The following is a 25,158-nucleotide window of genomic DNA, read 5'->3' as shown; positions in this document are numbered from 1 at the left end:
CTAATAATAATTTTTTAAAAGACACTCTTAAACATTGCTCAAGGGCTTCCCTGGTGGCGCAGTGGTTGAGAGTCCGCCTGCCGATGCAGGGGACGCGGGTTCGTGCCCCGGTCCGGGAAGATCCCACATGCCGCAGAGCAGCTGGGCCCGTGAGCCATGGCCGCTGAACCTGCGCGTCCGGAGCCTGTGCTCCGCAACGGGAGAGGCCACAACAGTGAGAGGCCCGCGTACCGCAAAAAAAAAAAAAAAAAAAAAAACATTGCTCAAGAGAGGAATCCTCCCCATGGGCAGGGAGGAATCTATAATAAGGCAGATAAGCACAGTGTGATCAAAACAGCTCTGTACAAAAAGTATCCACATCATTCTACTCCAACAATTAGAGCCTTAATTTAAAAAACAGGTTTTTCAGGGAAAACAAACAGATAAATTTGGTGTCCCTCAAGTAAACTTATTTATGAAACAGAAACAGATTCACAGACATAGAAAACAAACTTATGGTTACCAAAGGGGGAAAGGGGATGGCGGAGGGATAAATTAAGAGTTTGGGATTAACAGATACACACTACTATGTATTAAATAGATAACCAACAAGAACCTACTGTATAGCACAGGGAACTATACTCAACACCTTGTAAAACCTATAATGGAAGAGAGTATTAAAAAAGAGTATATATATTTATATATATGTATAACTGAATCCCTTTACTATACACCTGAAACTAAGACAACATTGTAAATCAACTACACTTCGATTTAAATAAATAAATAAATAAAAATGTGGTGTCCCTTCTATACCTCATTCGTAGAGAAACTGCATTACAAATGACTTCCAGAAGAAAAAAAAAACACAACTCACATCAGATCCAGGGTGGTTTTTAAGGTATAATAGAACAACCCTTCCTCAAAGCGTGGTCAACCGTACGTGTTTTATTGGGGCAACTGTTTGACTCTATGAAATAAAATTGAAACTATGATTATGACAGCAGCAAATCACTGTTCTTATAAAAGCTGGTATAAAGGAACAATTATCCTCAAGTTTTAAGTGGAAATATAATCACTTCATCCCACTCATCAATCAAAGACCCACCCTTTAAAAACTGCCATTTGTAAAGGTCAGGCTTAATTGATCAGGAGGGAGAAAATTTCATGCTATTCCACCTTCTTGTTTACCTAAGTGAATTGCTAATTGAAACAGTGACCTTCGTCAATCCCCTTTACATACATTTCCTATAAGTGATTTCCACAGAAATGGCTTAAATGTGAGCCTGATTTTCTTAATCCTTTCTAAATCCTTAGAGCAAGCAGTCTCATAGGGAAACAGGTAACACAGTGATGGGGAAACTGTAAACAGAATCTTTTTATAATACGCAGAATGGAAATTTGAAAGAGACTTCCTACCTCTCACTGATTTTGAAAACAGATGTAAGTCTGGGCAGAAATAGTCATCCTAAAGTGCAGACAGCAGAAGCAAGAAGAATGACAATCCTGCAGCCTGTGGAACACATTCATAGAAAGACAGACAAGATGAAAAGGCAGAGGGCTATGTACCAGATGAAGGAACAAGATAAAACCCCAGAAAAACAACTAAATGAAATGGAGATTGGCAATCTTCCAGAAAAAGAATTCAGAATAATGATAGTGAAGATGATCCAGGACCTCACAAAAAGAATGGAGGCAAAGACAGAGAAGATGAAAGAAATGCTTAACAAACATCTAGAAGAATTAAAGAACAAACACAGAGATGAACAATACAATAACTGAAATGAAAAATACACTAGAAGGAATCAATAGCAGAATAACTGAGGAAGAAGAACGGATAAGTGACCTGGAAGACAGAATGGTGGAATTCACTGCTGTGGAACAGAATTAAGAAAAAAGAATGAAAAGAAATGAAGACACCCTAAGAGATCTCTGGGACAACATTAAACACAACAACATTCACATCATAGGGGTCCCAGAAGGAGAACAGAGAAAGGACCCAAGAAAATATTTGAAGAGATTATAGTCAAAAACTTCCCTAACATGGGAAAGGAAAGAGCCACCCAAGTCCAGGAAGCGCAGAGTCCCATACAGGATAAACCCAAGGAGAAACACGCTGAAACACATAGTAATCAAACTGGCAAAAACTATGACAAGGAAAACTATTTAAAGCAGCAAAGGAAAAACGACAAATAACATACAAGGGAACTCCCATAAGGTTAACAGCTGATTTCTCAGCAGAAACTCTACAAGCCAGAAAGGAGTGGCATGATATACTTAAAGTGATGAAAGGGAAAAACGTACAACCAAGATTACTCTACCCAGCAAGGATCTCATTCAGATTCGATGGAGAAATCAAAAGCCTTACAGACAAGCAAAAGCTAAGAGAATTCAGCACCACCAAACCAGCTCTACAGCAAATGCTAAAGGAACTTCTCGAAGTGGGAAACACAAGAGAAGAAAAGGACCTACAAAAACAAACCCAAAACAATTAAGAAAATGGTCATAGGAACATACATATCAATAATTACCTTAAACGTGAACTGATTAAATGCTTCAACCAAAAGACACAGGCTTGCTGAATAGATACAAAAACAAGACCCATATATATGCTGTCTACAAGAGACCCACTTCAGACCTAGGGATACATACAGGCTGAAAGTGAGGGGATGAAAAAAGATATTCCATGCAAATGGAAACCAAAAGAAAGCTGGAGTATTAATACTCATATCAGATAAAATAGACTTTAAAATAAAGAATGTTACAAGAGACAAGGAAGGACACTATGTAATGATCAAGGCATCAATCCAAGAAGAAGGTACAACAATTATAAATATATATGCACCCAACATAGCAGCACCTCAATACATAAGGCAACTGCTAACAGCTCTAAAAGGGGAAGTCGACAGTAACACAGTAACACTGGGAGACTTTAACACCTCACTTACATCACTGGACAGATCATCCAAACAGAAAATTAATAAGGAAACACAAGCTTTAAATGACACAACAGACCAGATAGATTTAATTGATATTTATAGGACATTCCATCCAAAAACAGCAGACTACACTTTCTTCTCAAGTGTGCACAGAAAATTCTCCAGGATAGATCACATCTTGGGTCACAAATCAAGCCTCAGTAAATTTAAGAAAATTGAAATCATATCAAGCATCTTTTCTGACCACAATGCTATGAGATTAGAAATCAATTACAGGGGAAAAAACATAAAAAACACAAACACATGGAGGCTAAACAATACATTACTAAATAACCAAGAGATCAATGAAAAAAATCAAAGAGGAAATCAAAAAATACCTAGAGACAAATGACAATGAAAACACGACAATCCAAAACCTATGGGATGCAGCAAAAGCAGTTCTAAGAGGGAAGTTTATAGCTATACAAGCTTACCTCAAGAAACAAGAAAAATCTCAAATAAACAACCTAACTTTACACCTAAAGGAACTAGAGAAAGAAGGACAAACAATGCCCAAAGTTAGCAGAAGGAAAGAAATCATCAAGATCAGAGCAGAAATAAATGAAATAGAAACAAAGAAAACAATAGCAAAGATCAATAAAATGAAAAGCTGGTTCTTTGAGAAGATAAACCAAATTGATAAACCATTAGCCAGACTCATCAAGAAAAAGAAGGAGAGGACTAAAATCAGTAAAATTAGAAATGAAAAAGGAGAAGTTACAACAGACACCACAGAAATACAAAGCATCCTAAGAGACTACTACAAGCAACTCTATGCCAATAAAATGGACAACTTGGAAGAAATGGACAAATTCTTAGAAAGGTATAACCTTCCAAGACTGAACCAGAAAGAAATAGAAAATATGAACAGACCAATCAAAAGTAATGAAATTGAAACTGTAATTAAAAACCTTCCAACAAACAGAAGTCCAGGACCAGATGGCTTCACAGGTAAATTCTATCAAACATTTAGAGAAGAGCTAACACCCATCCTTCTCAAACTCTTCCAAAATATTGCAGAGAAAACTCCCAAACTCATTCTATGAGGCCATCATCACCCTGATACCAAAACCAGACAAAGATACTACAAAAAAAGAAAATTGCAGACCAATATTACTGATGAATATAGATGCAAAAATCCTCAGCAAAATACTAGCAAACAGAATCCAACAACACATTAAAAGGATCACACACCATGATCAAGTGGGATTTATCCCAGGGATGCAAGAATTCTTCAATATACATAAATCAATCAATGTGATACACCATATTAACAAATTGAAGAATAAAAACCATATGATCATCTCAATAGATGCAGAAAAATCTTTTGACAAAATTCAACAGTCACTTACAATAAAAACTCTCCAGACAGTGGGCACAGAGGGACCCTACTTCAACATAATAAAGGCCATATACAACACACCCACAGCAAGCATCATTCTCAATGGTGAAGAACTGAAAGCGTTGCCTCTAAGGTCAGGAACAAGACAAGGATGTCCACTCTCGTCACTATTGTTCAGCATAGTTTTGGAAGTCCTAGCCACGGCAGTCAGAGAAGAAAAAGAAATAAAAGGAATACAAACTGGAAAAGAAGAAGTAAAACTGTCACTGTTTGCAGATGACATGATACTATACATAGAGAATCCTAAAGATGCCACCAGAAGACTACTAGAGCTCATCAATGAATTTGGTAAAGTAGCAGGATACAAAATATATGCACAGAAATCTCTTGCATTCCTATGCAACTAATGATGAATAATCTGAAAGAGAAATTAAGGAAACACTCCCATTTACCACTGCAACAAAAAGAATAAAATACCTAGGAAGAAACCTACCTAGGGAGACAAAAGATCTGTATGCAGAAAACTATAAGACACTGGTGAAAGAAATTAAAGATGATACCAACAGATGGAGAGACATGCCATGTTCTTGGATTGAAAGAATCAACATTGTGTAAATGACTATACTACCCAAAGCAATCTACAGATTCAATGCAATCCCTATCAAATTACCAATGGCATTTTTTACAGAACTAGAACAAAAAATCTTAAAATTTATATGGAGATAGAAAAGACCCCGAATAGCCAAAGCAGTCCTGAGGGAAAAAAACGGAGCTAGAGGAATCAGACTCCCTGATTTCAGACTATACTACAAAGCTACAGTTATCCAGACAATATGGTAATGGCACAAAAACAGAAATATAGATCAATGGAACAGGATAGAAAGCCCAGAGATAAACCCACGCACCTATGGTCAACTAATCTATGACAAAGGAGGCAAGGATATACAATGGAGAAAAGACAGTCTCTTCAATAAGTAGTGCTGGGAAAACTGGACAGCTACTTGTAAAAGAATGAAATTAGAACACTCCCTAACACCATACACAAAAATAAACTAAAAATGGATTCGAGACCTAAATGTAAGACCAGGCACTGTAAAACTCTTAGAGGAAAACATAGGAAGAACACTCTTTGACATAAATCACAGCAAGATCTTTTTTGATCCACCTCCTAGAGTAATGGAAATAAAAACAAAAATAAACAAATGAGACCTAATGAAACTTCAAAGCTTTTGCACAGCAAAGGAAACCATAAACAAGACGAAAAGACAACCATCAGAATGGGAGAAAATATTTGCAAAAGAATCATCAGTGAAAGGATTAATCTCCAAAATATATAAACAGCTCATGCAGCTCAATATTAAAAAAACGAACAACCCAATCCAATAATGGGCAGAAGACCTAAATAGACATTTCTCCAAAGAAGACAAGAGGCACATGAAAAGCTGCTCAATGTCACTAATTATTAGAGAAATGCAAATCAAAACTACAATGAGTTATCACCTCACACCAGTTAGAATGAGCATCATCAGAAAATCTACAAACAACAAATGCTGGAGAGGGTGTGGAGAAAAGGGAACGCTCTTGTACTGTTGGTGGGAATGTAAATTGATACAGCCACTATGGAGAACAGTATGGAGGTTCCTTAAAGAACTAAAAATAGAACTACCATATGACCCAGCAATCCCACTACTGGGCATATACCCAGAGAAAAGCATAATTCAAAAAGACACATGCACCCCAATGTTCATTGCAGCACTATTTACAATAGCCAGGTCATGGAGGCAACCTAAATGCCCATCGACAGGCAAATGGATAAAGAAGATGTATACATATATACAATGGAATATTACTCAACCATAAAAAGGAACAAAATTGGGTCATTTGTAGAGATGTGGATGCATCTAGAGACTGTCATAGAGAGTGAAGTAAGTCAGAAAGAGAAAAACAAATATCGTATATTAACGCATATATGTGGAACCTAGAAAATAGTACAGATGAACCAGTTTGCAGAGCAGAAATTGAGACACAGAAGTAGAGAAAAAACGTATGGACACCAAGTGGGGAAAGCGGCAGTGGGGTGGGGGTGGGGGTGTGATGAATTGGGAGATTGGGATTGACATGTATACACTGATGTGTATAAAATGGATGACTAATAAGAATAAATAAATAAATAAATAATAGACATAAAAAAAAAAAAGAAATACTCATCCTTCCTACAATTTTTTCTCCCTTAGTGTTAGGAGCCCATTAATCACAGTAAACTGAAATTTTACCCTGGCCAAGAGATTTCAAAGGCCTGGACAAGAGGACAATTTTACCATAAGAAATCAAATCTCTGCCCTCCCCAGTTCTGGAATTTCCAATGACCAAGGCAGTGAATAGTTGCATTGGGCAAATGAAGGAAACAAAAATGAAAATTCAGAGATGACATTCACTTCAGATGTCCTGCATGAGCACTCTGAGGTCCAACTGGACCAAATACCTCCGATCTAGCTTCTGTAACAGAGACTGCTACCCACATCACTGAGTGTTAGAGCTGCCCCCTGGACACGGGTGAAGTCTAAACCACCGTTGTCTGAGACCTGAGGAAGTGGAGAGACTTTTCCAAAAATAAAGGACAAATTGAGGGCAAGGTCAACACTCGCACTGGACCTCAACTTACACCTCTTCCCACCCCGTGCCTGTGGGCACCTTAGGCTTTGTAGCCCACTCTCTTCCCACTTCACACACTGGCTCCTGCACTCATCTCAACTGTTCTCCTGGTTTCTCACATCACCCACCTGTAAATGACGATCACATCGAGATCGATTACCCTGACCTTTCCCTGGATCTTGACACCAAATTTCCAGCTGCTTCACAGACATCTAGGACAGATGGTCTCTCAGATGCAGAGCATCCAAACCCCACAAATTCAGATGCCCCCACCAGCACCAGCCGTTGAATCCTGAATTTCCTTCCCCGTGGATGGTAGAGCTATTCGCCCAGAAACATCTTTAACTCCTCCCTTATGCAACCACTTGTAAATAATTTTGCCATTTCCCAGTGCTCCAATGGTCCCAGCATCCCCTGCCCCTGCCCTGGCCTAAACCCTATGTCATCGCCTTCCTAAAATATCACAATACAGTTGTCTTCCTAGAACACAGATCAGACCACATATTCCAGCAACTTAAAAATATTTAATGGGTCTCTTTGCCTACTCAGTACAGATTAAAAATAAAGAAGGTTATTCATTTCAGCTCAACACAATAGAAAAGCTTTCTAACAATTGCAGCTGTGTGAGCAAGTCATGAGCTACCTTCAAATAGAGCGAGTCCCCTGGCCTTGGGGCTTACTGTGTGGTCGGCCTCCTCTGCAGAGGCTTCCTCACTCCTGCGAGGGCAGGAGGTGGAGGGGTTTCAGATGTCAGGTAACAGGAAGAAATTGGACAAAACGACCTCCATGGCCCCTCTCAAACTTGAGATTCTGTGGGCCTACTTAATGCCTTTGGGGCATTAGCTTGGCCTGTGGACTCCTTCTGGGAGAACTGCCCTGTTAGCCTGGCACCCATAAGGCTGGATGCCCAGAAGCCAGGTTTCTAACATCTGACCTTGCCTCCTAACCCGGGATGATTGACTCAGGATGGAGCCTGAGAAGGTTAACTGAAAGACATGGGCTGCAAGAGTCAGGCACAGATCCTGTTACCACGGCTCTAAGTGAAGGGCCACACTCTTGCTACTGGGTCCCACGGAGCCCCCTTGGTTCCTGTACTTTGTGCAACCCGGTGGCCTGTTCTCCTACAAAGTTCACTGGTTTCCTTACAACCGTTTTTCTTTTGTTGTCAATAGTGTGGTTCTGGTCCTTGCGACCCCAAGCCTGACCTAAAACTCTGCTCTCTGGGTTTCCCAAAGCCCAGGGGGCTGAGAGAGGTCTCATTCTTGCACTGAGCCCTCCTCAGGAGCGTGGGTACAGGAAGTCTAATTCCTGAACCAAACTTCCTTGTTCTTTCCTGAGGGAGCAAGTTGGACCACAGAGAGTTCAAAGGGCACAGGGAACAGCTCAGGCCAATTTTCGTAGAAGAGGTGTGACAGGTCTCCCTCCTGGACCAAACTTTAGTCGGACTCCTCTGAGCCCTCTTCCTGACCAGGCTTCATCTAGGCCTGCTGCCTTGGCCTGTCAGGTCCAAGCATCCCATTGAGTCTAGTTTTATTCAAATCCTGCTAAGCTGGTTTCACAAGAATCTCCCTGACCTGTGATATCTAATCAAGTTCTTCTCGGTAACTCTCTATCCGCTGCGTCGCTCACTCCCCCCATCAGCTGTAGGTCCCCAGGTGCCTGCCGTACTCAGAGTTGAGCTCGGTGCTGCACTGGAATCTCTCCCCTGCTGCAGCAGCTCGAATAAAATCTGTCTTGCGGCTTTCAACCAGTGTCCAGTGCAATTTCCCTTTAACAGGTGGGAATGACCTTGTGGGAAGATGCGGAGGGCATAAATGTCTCCTCAAGGAGTCAGCCCCCCACGGAAGCACGGTGCCCACACATGCACCGACTCCGACAGAGACCATTCTTGACCTGAGTCAGTCTCCTCTGAGAACTCTTTTCGACAAGGCCACGCTCTTGGGTTCTGTCCTTGGCCCGTTTAGCCCGATTTTAGCAAGAATCCTGCTGGGTCAATTTAGAGGAAATCCCCCGTTCTTGATATCTGATCAAATTCCTCATCCCCCACCTGTCAAGTCACTTTAGCCAAAATTCCCCTTACCCCTGATGTTTCCTCTTAGAAGTCTTCCATCCACTGACCCCTTCCCTGCTCCTTGGCTATAAACTCCCATTTTTCCTTGTATTTGGAGTTGAGTCCAATCTCTCTCCCCTCCTGTAAGACCCCACTGTTGCAGTCCCTCTGAAAAAAATCTGCCTTACCCTCTTTAACAAGTGTCGGGAATGATTCTTTAGCAACTCCTTGCCTTCAGCCTGAGTATCCAAGTTTTAAGACTGCCTCAAAAGTGTTCTTCCAGAAGGAGAACTTTGAAAATATAGATAGATCTAAAAGGAAAGAAAGAAATCCAGGAGATACGTGTCTTCCCGCTCACCCAGGGTTGCTTGGGCACATTCCCTGCAGCCTGGACCTTTAACCTCTGGTCTCAGGGCCAGCTTGTGCTTGTTTCTAGGTCATTAAACTGCTAACTACCACGTGAGCAGGCATCCCTGTCGGAAGAGCTGGAGGAGGCCCGTTTTAGCTGACCTAGCCCTCAGGGAAGGAAGACAGACACATCCACATGAGGTCCCCTGGGCCTGACTGTTCTCCCAGGCACCTCCAAGTGCCCCAAGGAAACGTGGCATTCTTCCCAATGTCCCCAAACTCCCCGTGGGGGTGTCGGTGGCCAGTGTGCTTCCTGAGCCTGCTGCCCACACTACCAGAAACTTCTATCTGTGGATTCACCTTCTTACTACAAGCAATTTCTGGGCTAGGTTTTTAAAGGATCCAAACTAAAAAGCTGCCACTACTAAAGAATAAACTTATAAACCAGGCTGTGGTGGCTCCACAAAGGATTAACTAGGAAAGCTCCTTTAATAATATTTTTGTCTTGGGTTGACTGTGTCAGTTAAGGAAAGGATTTCAGACCCCTGATACCTTTGATATAGGCAGGTGGTGAGGGGTAATGAAAAGAGAGGCTACAAATGTGTGTGTGTGTGTATGTGTGTGTGATCACACACACACGCACATTGATACCAACGTATCAGTCACATTGACAAACTTAAATTCAAATGGAGATTAAAAAATTGAATTTGCTATGTGAAAAACAATTCTTTCAGAATTTTTGCTACAGTCTCTGAATAGAAATATTCTATTAACCCAGCAGTCTTATTACAAGACCATCAGAAATTTGACCTACACCCATATGATTTCTCTCATGAAAGGGAGTAAAAAAGCTTAGCTTCATGCCATTTACATTAACCAACTTAAAGTTAGGGACTGGAACCATTTCACCTAGTGTTTCTACAGTTGAGTGCCTATGAATTGAAGCTTCATAAAAAGTGATTTATGAACGCACAGACACTGTGCCTATGTTTCAATTGCACCGGCTCCAGCTCTGAGAAGATTCCACATTTGTCCCTGCTCCACGCTGGCCTAACCCCCGCATGTTCAGCGATCTGGGGTAATCTTGGCTTCTGAAGGCATTACCTAAGGCAACCAATATTTCTTCTGCGTTGTTTGTTTTTTCAGAGACTGCCAGCCTAAATGCCTGTGTGTTTGGAAATTCAAATCAGCTTCAAATCTTGTCAGAGTCACTGAGCTCTCATTTCACGTTTGGGGGAAGACTAGTCTCCAAAGCACATTTCACTATTAATAAAAATAAAGGAGAGAGAGACTAAATAAAGGCTTGGGGAGAGTGCCACCCGGTCAGCGATGAGTTCTTTACCTGGATTTGAAAGACTCTCGTTTCTTTCCCAGGCAGAGTGATCTTTGGGGGATGAGAAAAGCCGACTGTGGATCTGGAAGATAAACAGAAACCTTCCCAGTTTTATATTCTTATTTGCCAGATATATAATCTTCAGTAATGTGTGTTACTGGATTAAAAAAAAATCAAGAAATGTCCCTAGAATCTCTCCTTTCTCCTGAGAAAGGACTGCAGATTGTAATGAATATACTTATTTCCATTTCTCCTGTGTTAACTCTGCCAATGAATTAAAGGTGGTTATCTTTTTCCTTTTTTTTTTTTTCTGCTTGTGGTTTTTCTGGGTATTGAAGAAAAGTATTATTATTTTTATAGAAATCTAGTTGATTTATAGTATCGTGTTAGTTTCAGGTGCACAGCACAGTGATTCAGCTATATGTGTGTGTGTGTGTGTGTGTGTGTATACACACACACACACACACATATCTATTCTTTTTCAGATTCTTTTCCCTTCTAGGTTATTACAAAATACTGAGTAGAATTCCCTGTGCTATACAGTAGGTCCTTGTTGGTTCTCTATTTTATATACAGTAGTGTGTATGTGTTAATCCCAACCTCCTAATTTACCCCTCCCCGTCCTTCCCCCTTTGGTAACCATAAGTTTGTTTTCTATATCTGTGAGTCTCTTTCTGTTTTGTGAATACGTTCATTTGTAAAGGGTCTCTTTCTGATGATTGCAAAATGCACAAGAAGGAAGCAGGGAGGGAGAAAAACTAATCAGTGAACATGGATTTTGCCATGAATTTTGCTAGTAGATCAAAGAACCACATCTCATATTTCTTTTCTCTCCCAGCAAAGTGCTGAATGGGTGTTGAGCTAAAATTGGACATTCGATAAATATTGATAAACTGATTAATCATGAGCCATCAAATTTCAAAAATTAACCTTCAAGGCCCAAAGAAAATAAGATTAACGTATACAAAAGTGTTCTGCCGTCTGCAAGCATGATCAGGATACTGACTTTCTCTGCCAAACGACAAAGGTTTATAAGTTTATTCAAAAAGCAGTTCGCTGTGGGTGAGTCTTTCGGTTCTGATTTATCAACTTCTAATCAGACTCCAGAGAACCCCTTCCTCATGGGGTCTCCATGCATGCCCATCATCCCTCTGAATAGCCCGCGACCTTTCCCCAAAGCTGGAGAATAACTCTTTGGACCCCCCCAGTAGTAATCTTATCCTGATCTGAAGAAGCTACAGTCATGGAGCTGCAGCCAGCCTCTAATTCTGAACCCCAGTAAACTGCTTAGACCCAGGGGGGAGTTAAGCTTTTCATTGCTCACATCTCGTTTTTGGCCCCTTCACATCCCCAGCATCTGGGCAACCAGTTTGGGGATAGCAGAGAGGAAGCTGAAAGCAAACAATTCTTCTGTTCCAAGCAGGAGCCTGGCCTCTGAGACCTCATAGCGAAAGAGAAAGAATGGGGCAGGACCCAGACTGCGGCTGGGCTGAGATGGGGAGAATTAAAGAGTTACATAGCATTTTCTGCCACTTTTCAGGGTCCTCCCCCCGGGCCTCACTCAGCCACTGCCAATTGGTAATATGATTATTAATTATAATAAGCATAAGAAGAACTGCTGACAGTTATCGAGATTTCATATGGGCCAGTGCTGTGCTCTGTGCTTTCCATACATCATCTCATTGAATTCTCACAACTGTTAGAAACATATGCTGCTCTCAGCCCTGCTATGGCAGCTGAGAAAGTCAAAGCTAAGGTCCCCCACTGGGTACCTGGTGACACAGGCAGGATTCAGACAGGCTTGTCAAACCCAAGCACCTGAGCGTTTAGCCAGCATGTCCCAAATACTGTTACTATTATAATTCGAAAAGACACATGCACCCCGGTGTTCACAGAACCACTATTTACAGTAGCCAAGATGTGGAAGCAAACTAAGTGTCCATTGACAGAAGAATGGATAAAGAAGATGTGGTACATATACACAGTGGAATATTACTCAGCCATAAAAAAGAATGAAATAATGCCATTTGCAGCAACATGGATGGACCTAGAGATTATCATACTAAGTGAAGTCAGACAGAAAAAGACAAGTATCATTGATATCACTTATATGTGGAATCTAAAAAAATGATACAAATTAACTCATTTACAAAACAGAAATAGACTCACAGACTCAGAGAACAAACTTATGGTTACCCAAGGGGAAGTGCTGGGGGAATAAATTAGGAGTTTGGGATTAACATATACACACTACTATACATAAAATAGATAACCAACAAGGACCTAATGTATAGCACAGGGAACTATACTCAATATCTTGTAATAATCTACAATGGAAGAGAATCTGAAAAAGAACTTATGTGTATATATATATATATATATATATATATATATATATATACAAAACTGAATCACTTTGCTGTATACCTGAAACTAATACAACATTGCAAATCAACCATATTTCAATAACATTTTTTTAAAAGAAAAAAATTAAAAATTGTTATTTTTACTAAGTATTATTGTTTGGTTATTTGACTGTACCTGGCTGTGCTTATATAGCTATCACACTTACATATGTCCTTTTCTCAGACTTAGCATAGACATGTCATAAGAAACACACACGAAAACTTTTCAGGAAGGAAACAAAAGTGCAACACAGTAGACATGAGGATGGAAAGTAATTTAAATCCTAAATTTAGGAGAAGAAGTGAGTTCTCTCTCCGCTGCTTCAAACAGAATCAGTCCCCTGTTCCGGAAGCTATCTGCGGAGGAAGCAGTGCAGGGAGACTCCGGTCCAGCAGAGATTTTAAGCTTCCTCTCTCCAGGGTCGTTGTCTTGTATGGCTCTTTTCAGAAAGAGTTTTCTGTGTATTTTTTAAAGTAACTCCATCAAGCCTCACAAGTCAGGTGACCTGGGACCTGACTCGGAATCAGGTCTGCCCAGCAATTCCCCTGTGCACCAAGCAACGCTGATAGAGAGCCCAGCCCCAGAGTGTGTGAAGTTACAAGCACTAAAGTGTACTGGTTCCAACCGAGGACAATGTTTCTCTCTCTCGGGTCCCAGTGACTGGCAGTAGATAACAAGCTGACTCAGCCCCGCAGCCCTCTATAAATGCCTGGCCTCTCCGAAGCCTGGAACCGTCTGGTACAGGTTCTGGGTATTACAGAAACCCAGAATTCCCAACAACAGGGCGATTCAGGGACCTCAGACATCATCTGACCCCGGCTCTCAGTCCACCAGCGATGTCCTGGAGACATGTGGCTTTGGCTCTATGCTCTGTGGGTTGCTGACTGAAATCCCTTCCTGCAGAAGACAATACCTTTCATTGCCCTTAGGACAGAGCATCAGAAGAGCCCTGTGTAGTCTGCGCCCACTGATCTCTGGGCATCACTGGGCACTCCTCTCCTGGCCACATGTGCTGTGTGAGCTTCCCTCATCCCCTTGAATCGAATTCTCCCCCCTACCACAGGGCCTTTGCACCTGTTGTTTCATCTGCACAGCGTGTTCTTTCCCTGGTCCTCCTCTGACCCCGCTCGCATGACCTGCTCGTGTGTCCCTCCATACACCACTCTCAAAACTCAGTTTCTGATTTATAAGCTCTTACAGGAGCATTCTTTCCCTTCAGAGCACTCACTTGTAAGCACGCATTGACTTGGGTAAATCTACGACCAATGTCTGCTTCTCCCCTAGACTCTAACCCCTCTGAGAATAAAATTATGTTGGCCTCACTTGCCAATGTATCCTGGCTCCTAATAGGGCTAGATGCATAGTAGACTTTCAATAAATATTTGTTTAAAAAAGGATGGAAGAATTAACCAAGCAATGAATTAACAAAAGCAAAGCTTCCTCCCCAAGTTAAGTGGCACAGTGGCCTTTAGAATCCACTGCCCCATCTCCTCGGAGACCGTGCACCATCAAGGGTCCCCCCCTCCTCTCCGTCTTCAACTTTGCCCTCCTCAATGTTTCTAACCGTGTCCAAACCTTTCTTTTCTATTTCTTTTTTTTAACTGAAGTATAGTTGCTTTACAAGGTTGTGTTAGTTTCAGGTGTACAGCAAAGTGATTCAGTTTACGTGTGTGTGTAGGTATGTGTGTGTATATATATTCTTTTATCATATTCTTTTGCATTATGGTTTATTACAGGATATTGGATATAGTTCCCTGTGCTCTACAGTAGGGCCTTGTTCTTTATCTCTTTTATGTACAGTAGTGTGTATCTGCGAATCCCAAACTCCTAACTTATCCCTCCCCCGCTCCTTTCCCCTTTGCTAACCGTAAGTTCATTTTCTAGGTCTGTGAGTCTGTTTCTGTTTTGTAAATGAGTTCATTTGTATCATATTTTAGACGCCACCAAAATCTTTCTTAGCTTAAAAACGAAACCAGGGCTTCCCTGGTGGCGCAGTCGTTGAGAGTCCGCCTGCCGATGCAGGGGACGCGGGTTCGTGCCCCGGTCTGGGAGGAGCCCACATGCCGCGGAGCGGCTGGGCCCGCGAGCCATTGCCGCTGAGCCTGCGCGTCCGGAGCCTGCGCTCCGCAACAGGAGAGGCCACAACAGTGGGAGGCCCGCATACCGCAAAAAAAAAAAAACAAAAAAAAAAACAAAAAAAAAACACGAAACCAAAAAATTCCCTCCACAAACACACGGTGCTTTCCACCTTTCACCTTCCCACTGGCCCCAAACCTTGTTGGCCACACTCTCTGTCCCTCTGCCTCGTACCCCACCAGGCCTCAGCTTAGCACAGCCTCGACTGAGCCACTCTGACCTATGACACGGAAATTCTTCTCACTATTCTCGCTGTGCTCTCCCGGCCCCACCCACCAGCCAGCTCCAGTGGATGTGCTGTACCAACGTCGCCGGTGGGATACGTTCCCTAAATAGCTCCGCATTGCATCTCCACCTCCTTCTCCCCACCGCTTCCATGGAGGGCCTCAGAATTCCTGCCAAGACCACACATTCCAGCAGCCTCCTCCCTCCACAGCATCCCCAGTCATGTTTCTATAAAGTAATCTGATTGTGTCCCTCCCCAGCTTAAAACCCTTGGATTTCTAACTAATTCAAAATATAGTTAAGCGGGGGTGGGAGAGGGATAAATTAGGAGTTTGGGATTAACAGATACACACTACTATATGTAAAACAGAAAACCAACAAGGACCTACTGTACAGCACAGGCAACTATACTCAATATCTTATAATAACCTATAATGGAAGAGTATATAAAAAAAGAATACATATACTTATATGTGTATATATAACTGAATCACTTTGCTGTACACCTGAAACTAACACAACATTGTAAATCAACTATATTTCAACAAAAAATTTAAAATATATATATAAAGTCATACGCACAAAAGACATTTCTGCAGTCTGATTCATTATGACAAAACACTGGAAGCATCCAAAATACCCTACAGCAGGGGCTGGCTTTGTAGGTCGGAGCACATGTGTTAATGTATCCATTAACATTACAACAATGCTCATAATCCACTCTAGAGTCTCCACATCTGCACATCTGTGGACATAACAACATATCATGGCAGCCTTGAATGCTATGCCAATGTGGATATTATTTCCTAAGTGACAGGCAAGCTTTGGTGATTTCCGAACAAGGCAAGTCAGTGCCTTATGTTCAGTTATGTGTTGAAGCTTAGTCTTGTATACACATTAGATTACAGCCTTGTCTCTGGAGCCTTGATTCATGAGCTGAAATTAGCTGCTGCCTGTGTAAGATGCAACGTTTTGCAACTATATTTTACAAAGCCTAACATGTGATAGGTTAATTTTTTAAATTTTAATTCTCGTTATTGTGGTTAAATATACTTCACATAAAATTTAGCACCGTAACCATTTTTAAGTGTATGGTTCACTGGTGTTAAATACATTCACATTATTGTACAACCATCACCAACATCCATCTCCATAATTCTTTTAATCTTGTAAAGCTGAAACTCTATACCCATTAAACAATAGCTCTCCCTTCCCCCACTCCCCAGCCTGTGGCAACCACCATTCTACTTTCTGTCTCTATGATTCTGACTAGTCTAAGTACCTCACACAAGTGGAATCATACAGTATTTGTCTTTTGGTAACTCGCTTATCTCACTTAGCGTAATGTCCTCAAGGTTCATCCACGTTGTACCCCATGTCAGAATTTCCTTTCTTTAATTAATTTTTATTGGAGTCTAGTTGATTTACAATGTCGTGCTAGTTTCTGCTGTACAGCAAAGTGAATCAGTTATACATATACATATACCCACTCTTTTTTAGATTCTTTTGCCATATAGGTCATTACAGAGTATTGAGTAGAGTTCCCTGTGCTATACAGTAGGTTCTTGTTAGTTATCTATTTTATACATAGTAATGTGCATATGTCAAGCCCTATCTCCCAATTTATCCCTCCCCTCCTTTCCCACTTGGTAACCATAAGTTTGTCCTTTTTTAAGACTGAATAATACGCCATCATACGTATACACCACATTTTGCTTATTCATTCATCTGTCTACAGACACACTTAAGTTGCTTCCATGTTTTAACCTATTGTGAATAATGCTGTACAAATGCTATACAAATATCTCTTTGAGATCTTGCTTTCAATATTTTTGGATATGTACCCAGGAGTGGAATTGCTGAATCATATGACAATTCTATTTTTAATTTTTTGAGGAACCAACATACTGTTATTCACAGAGGCTGTACCATTTGCATTCCCACCAACCAGGCCCAAGTGTTCTGTTTCCCACCCCCTCACCAACACTTGTTATATTCTGGGGTGGTTTTTTTTCATAGTAACCATTCTAATAGGTGTGGGGTAGTTACCTCATTGTAGTTTTCATTTGCATTTTCCCTAACGATTAGTGATGCTGAGCATCTTTTCATGTGCTTATTGGCCATTTGTATGTCTTCTTTGGAGAAAGGTTTATTCAAGTCCTTTGCCCATTTTCGAAGTGAATTGTTTATTTGTTCTTGAGTTTTAGGAGTTCTCTACATATTCTGGATATTATTCTCTTATCAGACATATGACCTGCAAATATTTTCTCCCATTCTGTGGGGTGCCCTTTTACTCTGCTGATACTGTCTTTTGATGCACAAAATTTTAAACTCTTCATAAAGCCCAATTTACCTATTTTTCTCTTTTGTCGCCTGTGCTTTTTGAGCCACGTCCAAGAAATCATTGCCAAATCCCACATCTTGAAGGTTTTACCCTACGTTTTCTTCTAAGAGTTTTGTAGTTTCAGGTCTTTGATCCATTTTGAGTTAAATTTTGTACATGGTGTCAGATAAGGATCCAACAAGAGTGATCACTAAGTGACTCCTCATTCAGCCCATTCAAGACTTTATCTCCCTTAGGGCTCTGAAGCGTGTTATTTAGTGAACGGCAGTGTGTTATTTAGTGACAGTAACTAGCAACAGTAATTTACCAAAGCCACACAACAGGAGGAAAGATTTAAGATCTCTTTGCCACTTCTGTTCCCAGAGGCTGCTGAGCCTGAGCATGCTTCAAGCCTGGGGCCACACCAGGAGCTAGCACTGAGGGCTCATCGCATGCCAGGCAATTACCTCATTGAATCCTAAGACAGCTCAGTGAGAGAAATATAATTATTATTTCCATTTTACAGAAGTGGAAATTAAGGCACAGAAAGGGTAAGAAAATTGCCCAAAGTCACACACACCTAGTAAGAAAGTGAAGAAGCCCAGACTGGAACCCAGGCAATTAGGATGACTCCTTGGGAGTAAAAACTATGACTAGGATCAAGCACATTAAAAGAATCATGAGGGCTTCCCTGGTGGCGCAGTGGTTGAGAGTCTGCCTGCCGATGCAGGGGACGCGGGTTCGTGCCCCGGTCTGGGAAGATCCCACGTGCCGCGGAGTGGCTGGGCCCGTGAGCCATGGCCGCTGAGCCAGTGCATCCAGAGCCTGTGCTCCACAATGGGAGAGGCCACAACAGTGAGAGGCCTGCGTACCGAAAAAAAAAAAAAAAAAAAAGAATCATGATACCCAACAATCATAAGAAATGCTCCAGTTTGCAAAGTTCTTTATTATACATCACGTCATTTGGATTCTCCGAAGTCCCTGAGAGGTGGCCAAGAAAACACAGAGGTTTTTTATGCAAAGAAAACAAGACCCACAGAGGGTAAGAGACATAAATGCCCCAAAACAATACAACGGTGGCTCTGGCACCTACACCAGCCCTCCTGAGCCTGGTCTGGGGTTCTTCCACATCACCTTACCACCTGCCTCCTTACAGAGTGCAACCTACCAGCAGAAATTCTGGGGTCAAACATGACACCAGCTAGGATACTGATCACATTGACAACAAGTTGAGCTATGAACTCCATCAGGAGCCAGAAGCTGATTTGAACATTGTGGGTACAATAATACTGGAACCTTCCATTTGTATAAGACTAAATACTCCACAAAACAACTTCCACATTTTCGCACTCGGTCCTCCCAAGTCCTGCCATAACAGCTGTGCTCTAATGAGCAAATGTCTTATTGTCTTTTGCTGGATTTTTTGTTTACTGACTCTCCCTTCAAGACATCTGAGTACTCACTATGGACCCATAATCCCTTATGTACAATTCTAAAATTCATGAAGCTCTGAAATATGAGAGGTTTTCTCTCTGAGTTTGTAGAAAACTAATCTGACAACAAAACCTTACCTGAACTAACCTGGGGCTATTTATAACATTAATTTATTCCATTTAATGTGAATATTCATATATTTTATTACAGAAACATCAGTGAGATTAATTACAGGGTGCTACTCAGATCCCCCTGGGAATGTTATGCAGGATCACCTTTCTGAAATAAAACTAAAAAGTCACCATTGAATTACATTTGGCCCCAAGAGTTCTGGATGGAGAACCGTGGATGGGTACCACAGATATTTAATGAACTCACCAGCCCCTGGGTTAGTGTTTTCCAAATACCCGTCATGCAGTCCCCACAAGACAGACGTTATCTCTGCTTATAGATACAAGCACTGGGGTGTGGAGAGATTCTCTAATTTGTTCTGTCTCACAGAGCTACTTAATGCCAGTGTCAGAACAACCAGAACATCATGTTCTCAGCATTCCCCATACATGTGTGTGTGTGTGTGTGTGTGTGTGTGTGTGTGTGTGTGTTGGGGGGGAGGGGAGGTAGTCAGAGATGGCTTATGGGCTTTGTAAAGCATGAGCAAGTAAAACAGAGACTGAAACTTCATACACCCCAGGAAATAAGAGAGAGGAGAAAACAGGGATTTCCAGGCCTACATAGAACCCTACCTCCACTTTGCCTCTTCTGGACACCTGTCTGTTTGGCAAAGAAAACAGAGGAGAGATTCTGAAATAACTTATATCCCAAGTTGCCAACGACCAAGAGTGGATTTTGGCTAGCAGGGTCTTCTTTTTAGGGTAATAGGAGATACTGCTTGGAGTCTGCCAACAGAAAAACAGGAAAGAGGGCCATTTCTTCTCAGCATCCCTGTGCCTTCTCCTGGGGATGCTGGAGGTACCACTAAAGGGCAAATAACAAGCACAAGGTATTGATGGTTCCAGATTGGACCGCCTATGGGTTAACACAGCCTCTTTGGGGCCTGGAATGCACTCTCCATGGCTAATCTAGATGCGCGATTGATCTTCGCCAGTGTTGCATGTTTGTATTCAATCTTCTGAACTCTCTTCTGCAACAATAATTCATGTCAGAGCAGTTTATGGATCAACAGTGTATTTTCTGGTTAATGCAACCCTGGACCTATAATAATTCAAAAGTGAGATTTATCACTCTGCCACAATTCCATCTTCATGCTTCATCTCTTCATGTTTACATCTGGTTTAGCTTTTTCTAATCTAAAATATATCAGCATGAAAAGCATTAGATTTTTCATTTAGACTCTCAATTGCCTTTTATTACCGAGATAATATCCCTTATCTGACTGCAAATGGTGGGACTGTTCCCTTGTTAGGATCTGAAAAAAGATGCTACAGTTCAACCTCTGTGTCTCTCCTTGCTTCTCCTTCACTTTGGTTTTCAAGGGTGGTGTCTGGTGGGGTTCTGGTTGGAAAATGAGACAAGTCAGGATGTAAAGAGGAGAGATCATTTCAATCATTCCTCCTCTCGTGAGACTCACAGACGAAGGCCTCCCCTGGCTGCCTCATGAGAAGTGATCTTGGGAGAGTTCACTCTTCATTGCCCCACCAGTGCCTTCAGCCCCTGTCTGTTTACAGGCATAAATGGGAGCAGCAATGACGAAACACTTGACTGGAGACTTTTATGCGAACATCAGGGGTGGGGGGAAAATAACACCGTATTATAGGCATGTTAATTACCCAGTTACAAAGTCAATAAAATGTACCATTGGAAGTGTCCAATTCCATGAGATTAAGTACATTCACCATGTTGAGCAACCATCACCATTCTCCGTCTCCAGAGCTTTTCCATCTTCCCAAACTGAAACTCTGTCCCCATTAAACAAGGATTCTCCATTCCCCTCCTCCACCCAGCCCCTGGCAGCCACCACTCCACTTTCTGTCTCTGTGAAATTTAACTATTCCAGGCACCTCAGAAGAATGAAGTCAAACAACATAATGGGGCTTCCCTGGTGGCGCAGTGGTGGAGAGTCCGCCTGCCGATGCAGGGGACACCGGTTCGTGCGCCGGTCCAGGAGGATCCCACATGCCGTGGAGCGGCTAGGCCCGTGAGCCATGGCCGCTGAGCCTGCGTGTCCGGAGCCTGTGCTCCGCAACGGGAGAGGCCACAGCAGTGAGAGGCCCGTGTACCGCAAAACAAAACAAAACAACAACATAATGTCCTTCTGTGCCTGGCTTATCTCAGACAGCACAAGGTCCTCGAGGCTCAGCCATGGTGCACATGGGCTGCCTTTCACTCTGTTGACAGGGTCCTTGGATGCACACAGTTTTTCACGCTGATGCAGCCCAACTTATCCATTTTTTCTTTCGTGGCCTGTGCTTTTGGTATTGCCATCTTGGATTTTTTAAATAATTTTATCTGTGAACTTGTGTTTTGTGTATAAACCCCATGGGATGGGCATGCATGTGAGCAGAAAGACGTGTGCCATGTGTGTGTTTGTTGATTTCCTTGCTGCCCCATTCACAGAAGGCGTTCTGGTGCTCCTTGATCACAGAATTCGGGTGAACCTACAATGCATGGGAGTTTAGAGAGATTCAAAGTGAATAAAAGTTAAGCGAATTACCCCAAGATCAACTAAGCAGAAGGATGACAGCCCCGAGAGGCCATGCTTTCCACTGGAACCAGATTTGCTTCAAATGTAGGAAGAAGGCTATAGATTTCTGAAAAACACAAATGCCTGAGCAACTCTATTGAGACAGACTGGGACCTGGGATCTGGGACCCTTTGCTGCAGTGCTTGCACCTGAACAAACATCTGCTCAAGCAACAAAATACAAAGAAACCATAAGGGACTAAAAATAACTGCGTGCATGCACAGTTGGGGCAAATTATGGACAAGATACAAAAAGACCAAAAACCCAACGGCCATTTCTGAAGAGCCGGGAGCAAAAGCAGGGTGTTGGGGGCAAAAGCAGCGTACTGCGCATGCCCGCTGCACTCAACACCACCAAAGTGGGGGGCAGACCACCTACGCCACCGCTCCAGCCTGACCTCTGGACACAGCCCTACCCTCATTCCACATAAGGAACCAGCTCACCCCCCCTTAGGGACCCAGCAAGGGAAACTGTTACTTGTTCTCACTCACCCCTGCTGAAGCAGGGGCCCCAGTAAAGCCTTGCCTGAATTTCTTGTCTGGCCTCTTATCAATTTCAACTGATTACGGAGGCCAAGAACCCTGGTTGGTAACCCTATCATATCTGTTCTTACTCCTCTTACATCCCTGTGTTAGCCAACCGCTTACGCTGAAAATAATAGCATAGAAGGAAAGGAGAGATGGGCAACCACAGTCCCCTTTCCTTTTGGTGCTTGCTTACTCATCAGTAAACTAAAGGTAGAGAGTGTTGGTAAAATATGATTATACCAAGGAATGAAATTAAAATCTGAATCGGTTTTTGCAGTGTTTCCGTTGTTCTAGTAAGAATAGATATATGAGACATTTCTCCAAAGAAGACATAGAGATGGCCAGCAGGCACATGAAAAGATGCTCAACATCACTAACTAGAGAAATGCAAACCAAAATTACGATGAGGTATCATCTCATACTGGTCAGAATGGCCATCATTAAAAAGTCTACAAATAATAAACCCTCCTACACTGTTGGTGGAAATGTAAATTGGTGCAGCCACTATGGAGAACAGTATGGAGGTTCCTTAAAAAACTAAAAATAGGGACTTCCCTGGTGGCGCAATGGTTAAGAATCCACCTGCCAATGCAGGGGACACAGGTTCAATCCCTAGTCCAGGAAGATCCCACATGCCACAGAGCAACTAAGCCCGTGCACCACAACTACTGAGCCTGTGCTCTAGAGCCCGTGAGCCACAACTACTGAGCCCATGTGCCACAACTACTGAGCCTGTGTGCCACAACTACTGAAGCCCGCGCGCCTAGATCCCGTGCTCTGCATCAAGAGAAGCCACCACAATGAGAAGCCCACGCACTGCAAAAAACAGTAGCCCCACTCGCCACAACTAGAGAAAGCCGGTGCACAGCAACAAAGACCCAACGCAGCCATAAATTAATTAATTAAAACTAAAAATAGAGCTACCATATGATCCAGCAATACCACTCGTGGCATATATCCGGAGAAAACTCTAATTCGAAAAGATACATGCACCCCGATGTTCACAGCAGCACTAATTACAATAGCCAAGACATGGAAGCAAATTAAATGTCCATCAACAGATGAATGGATAAAGAATATGTGGTATATATATATATATATACAAAAGAATATTCCTTAGCCATAAAAAAGAATGAAATAATGCCATTTTCAGCAACGTGGATGGACCAAGAGATTATCATATTAAGTGAAATGAGTCAGAGAAAGACAAATATCATATGATATTGCTTATATGTGGAATCAAAGAAAAGATACAAATGAACTTATTTACAAAACAGAAATGGACTCACAAACATAGAAAACAAATTTATGGTTACCAAAGGCGGGTAAGATAAATTAGGAGTTTGGGATGAACACATACATACTACTATATATAAAATAGGTAAATGAAAAGGACCTACTGTATAGCACAGGAAACTACTCAATATCTTGTAGTAACCTATAATGAAAAAAAATCTGAAAAAGAATATATATATGTATATAACTGAATCACTTTGATGTACACTTGAAACTAACACAACATTGTAAATTAACTATACTTCAAAAAACTTTTTTAAAAAAGGAAAATATATGCATGGATGAGATGAAAAATAAAAATTGTATCATTTCAATAATTCCACAGATGAGTTAAATGTTTTAATATTTGTGTTAAAACTGAGATCACACAATATAAAGGTGAACAGTAAAATTCATGGTAATAATTTAAATTTTTAGTTTTTCTTTACTTACACCAACTAAATAGCAAATAAAAACCATCATAACAAATCAAGAGAAAGACCATGGAAGAAAGGAGAAAGACTTATATGTTAGAACCTTAAATGACTATTATTCCTCTTTTTTTTAACATGGGGCCCACATGTTCATTTTGTTCTGGTCCCCACAAATAACACAGCCAAACCTGAGTGAGTGGCATGTACTACAGAACTGTTGCATGGAAAGTCATCATATTCTTGTTCCCTGTGTCTGAGAGCTGGCACAGTGGCACGCAGGCCTTTGGAGCATTTGGAACACATATCCAGGCATTTGTTCCTGGATATTACATCCACAGCGAGGGGCAAACAGTGTGGATCTGAGCCCCCCACATCTCCCATGCACCGCGGGCCCCTCTGCACGTCCATCAACCGAGACCCAGTCCCTTTTACACACCTGGCCTAACCCAGCGCCACTGAAAGCAGCTAAGTTGGAGAAGCCAGCAGTGTCCAGAACTCATTAGTGAGGACATGAGCACACTAGTAGCTCAGATAATGAGTTTTGTGAAGTTTCTGTAAATGGAGGGCTGGATCAGAGGCTCTGAGCCCTCCCCAGGGTATAGCCGCTTGAGGGCCCACCCTCTTGCCCTCTGGTTGCAGTGGCTTTGCTGGGAAGAGGCTTCTTGTTCTCGATACAAAATGGCAAGCAATTTGTTGTGTGCTTTAAGAAGATCATGCCCCCGTTTTGCCTTCAGCCCTGTTTGTTTCTCTGAAACATGATTATTCCTAAATCCTGGATGTTTTCCAAGATACTCCTTTTTGGAGCTGTCTCCAAGTCTTTTCTGGATGGAGAAAGGATATACATTAGAGTCACAGAGAGGAAATTAAACAATTTCTCTATTAGGAATTTGATTAATGAAAAGGGGAGCAAATGGAATGACCTCTAGTTTGGAGCTTCACTTTGGCAACCTAGAGCTGATGTCTGTCTGTCAATCACTAAAAAATGAGTGAATCTGGAAGCGAGCCTAACGTATCA

At 41.9% G+C, this 25,158-nt stretch overlaps 1 protein-coding gene across 2 annotated transcripts in view; it reads right to left on the bottom strand.

Annotated features, from left to right (window-relative positions):
* LOC308623351 ((E2-independent) E3 ubiquitin-conjugating enzyme FATS) overlaps nt 1–25,158 on the bottom strand; it is a gene marked incomplete at both ends in the record, with an annotated part of 230,962 nt that overhangs the window by 194,232 nt on the left and 11,572 nt on the right. For both annotated transcript variants that reach the window (XM_081245615.1, XM_081245616.1), the window contains one exon: nt 10,692–10,764. In XM_081245615.1, the coding sequence (XP_081101741.1) occupies nt 10,692–10,764 (73 nt within the window). The remainder of the gene's footprint in view (nt 1–10,691; nt 10,765–25,158) is intronic.

This window comes from Mesoplodon bidens (assembly GCF_964165515.1).
Source record: "Mesoplodon bidens genome assembly, chromosome: 1".
In the NCBI taxonomy this organism is placed as follows: domain Eukaryota; kingdom Metazoa; phylum Chordata; class Mammalia; order Artiodactyla; family Ziphiidae; genus Mesoplodon; species Mesoplodon bidens.
This window is presented reverse-complemented; position numbering and strand designations above follow the sequence as displayed.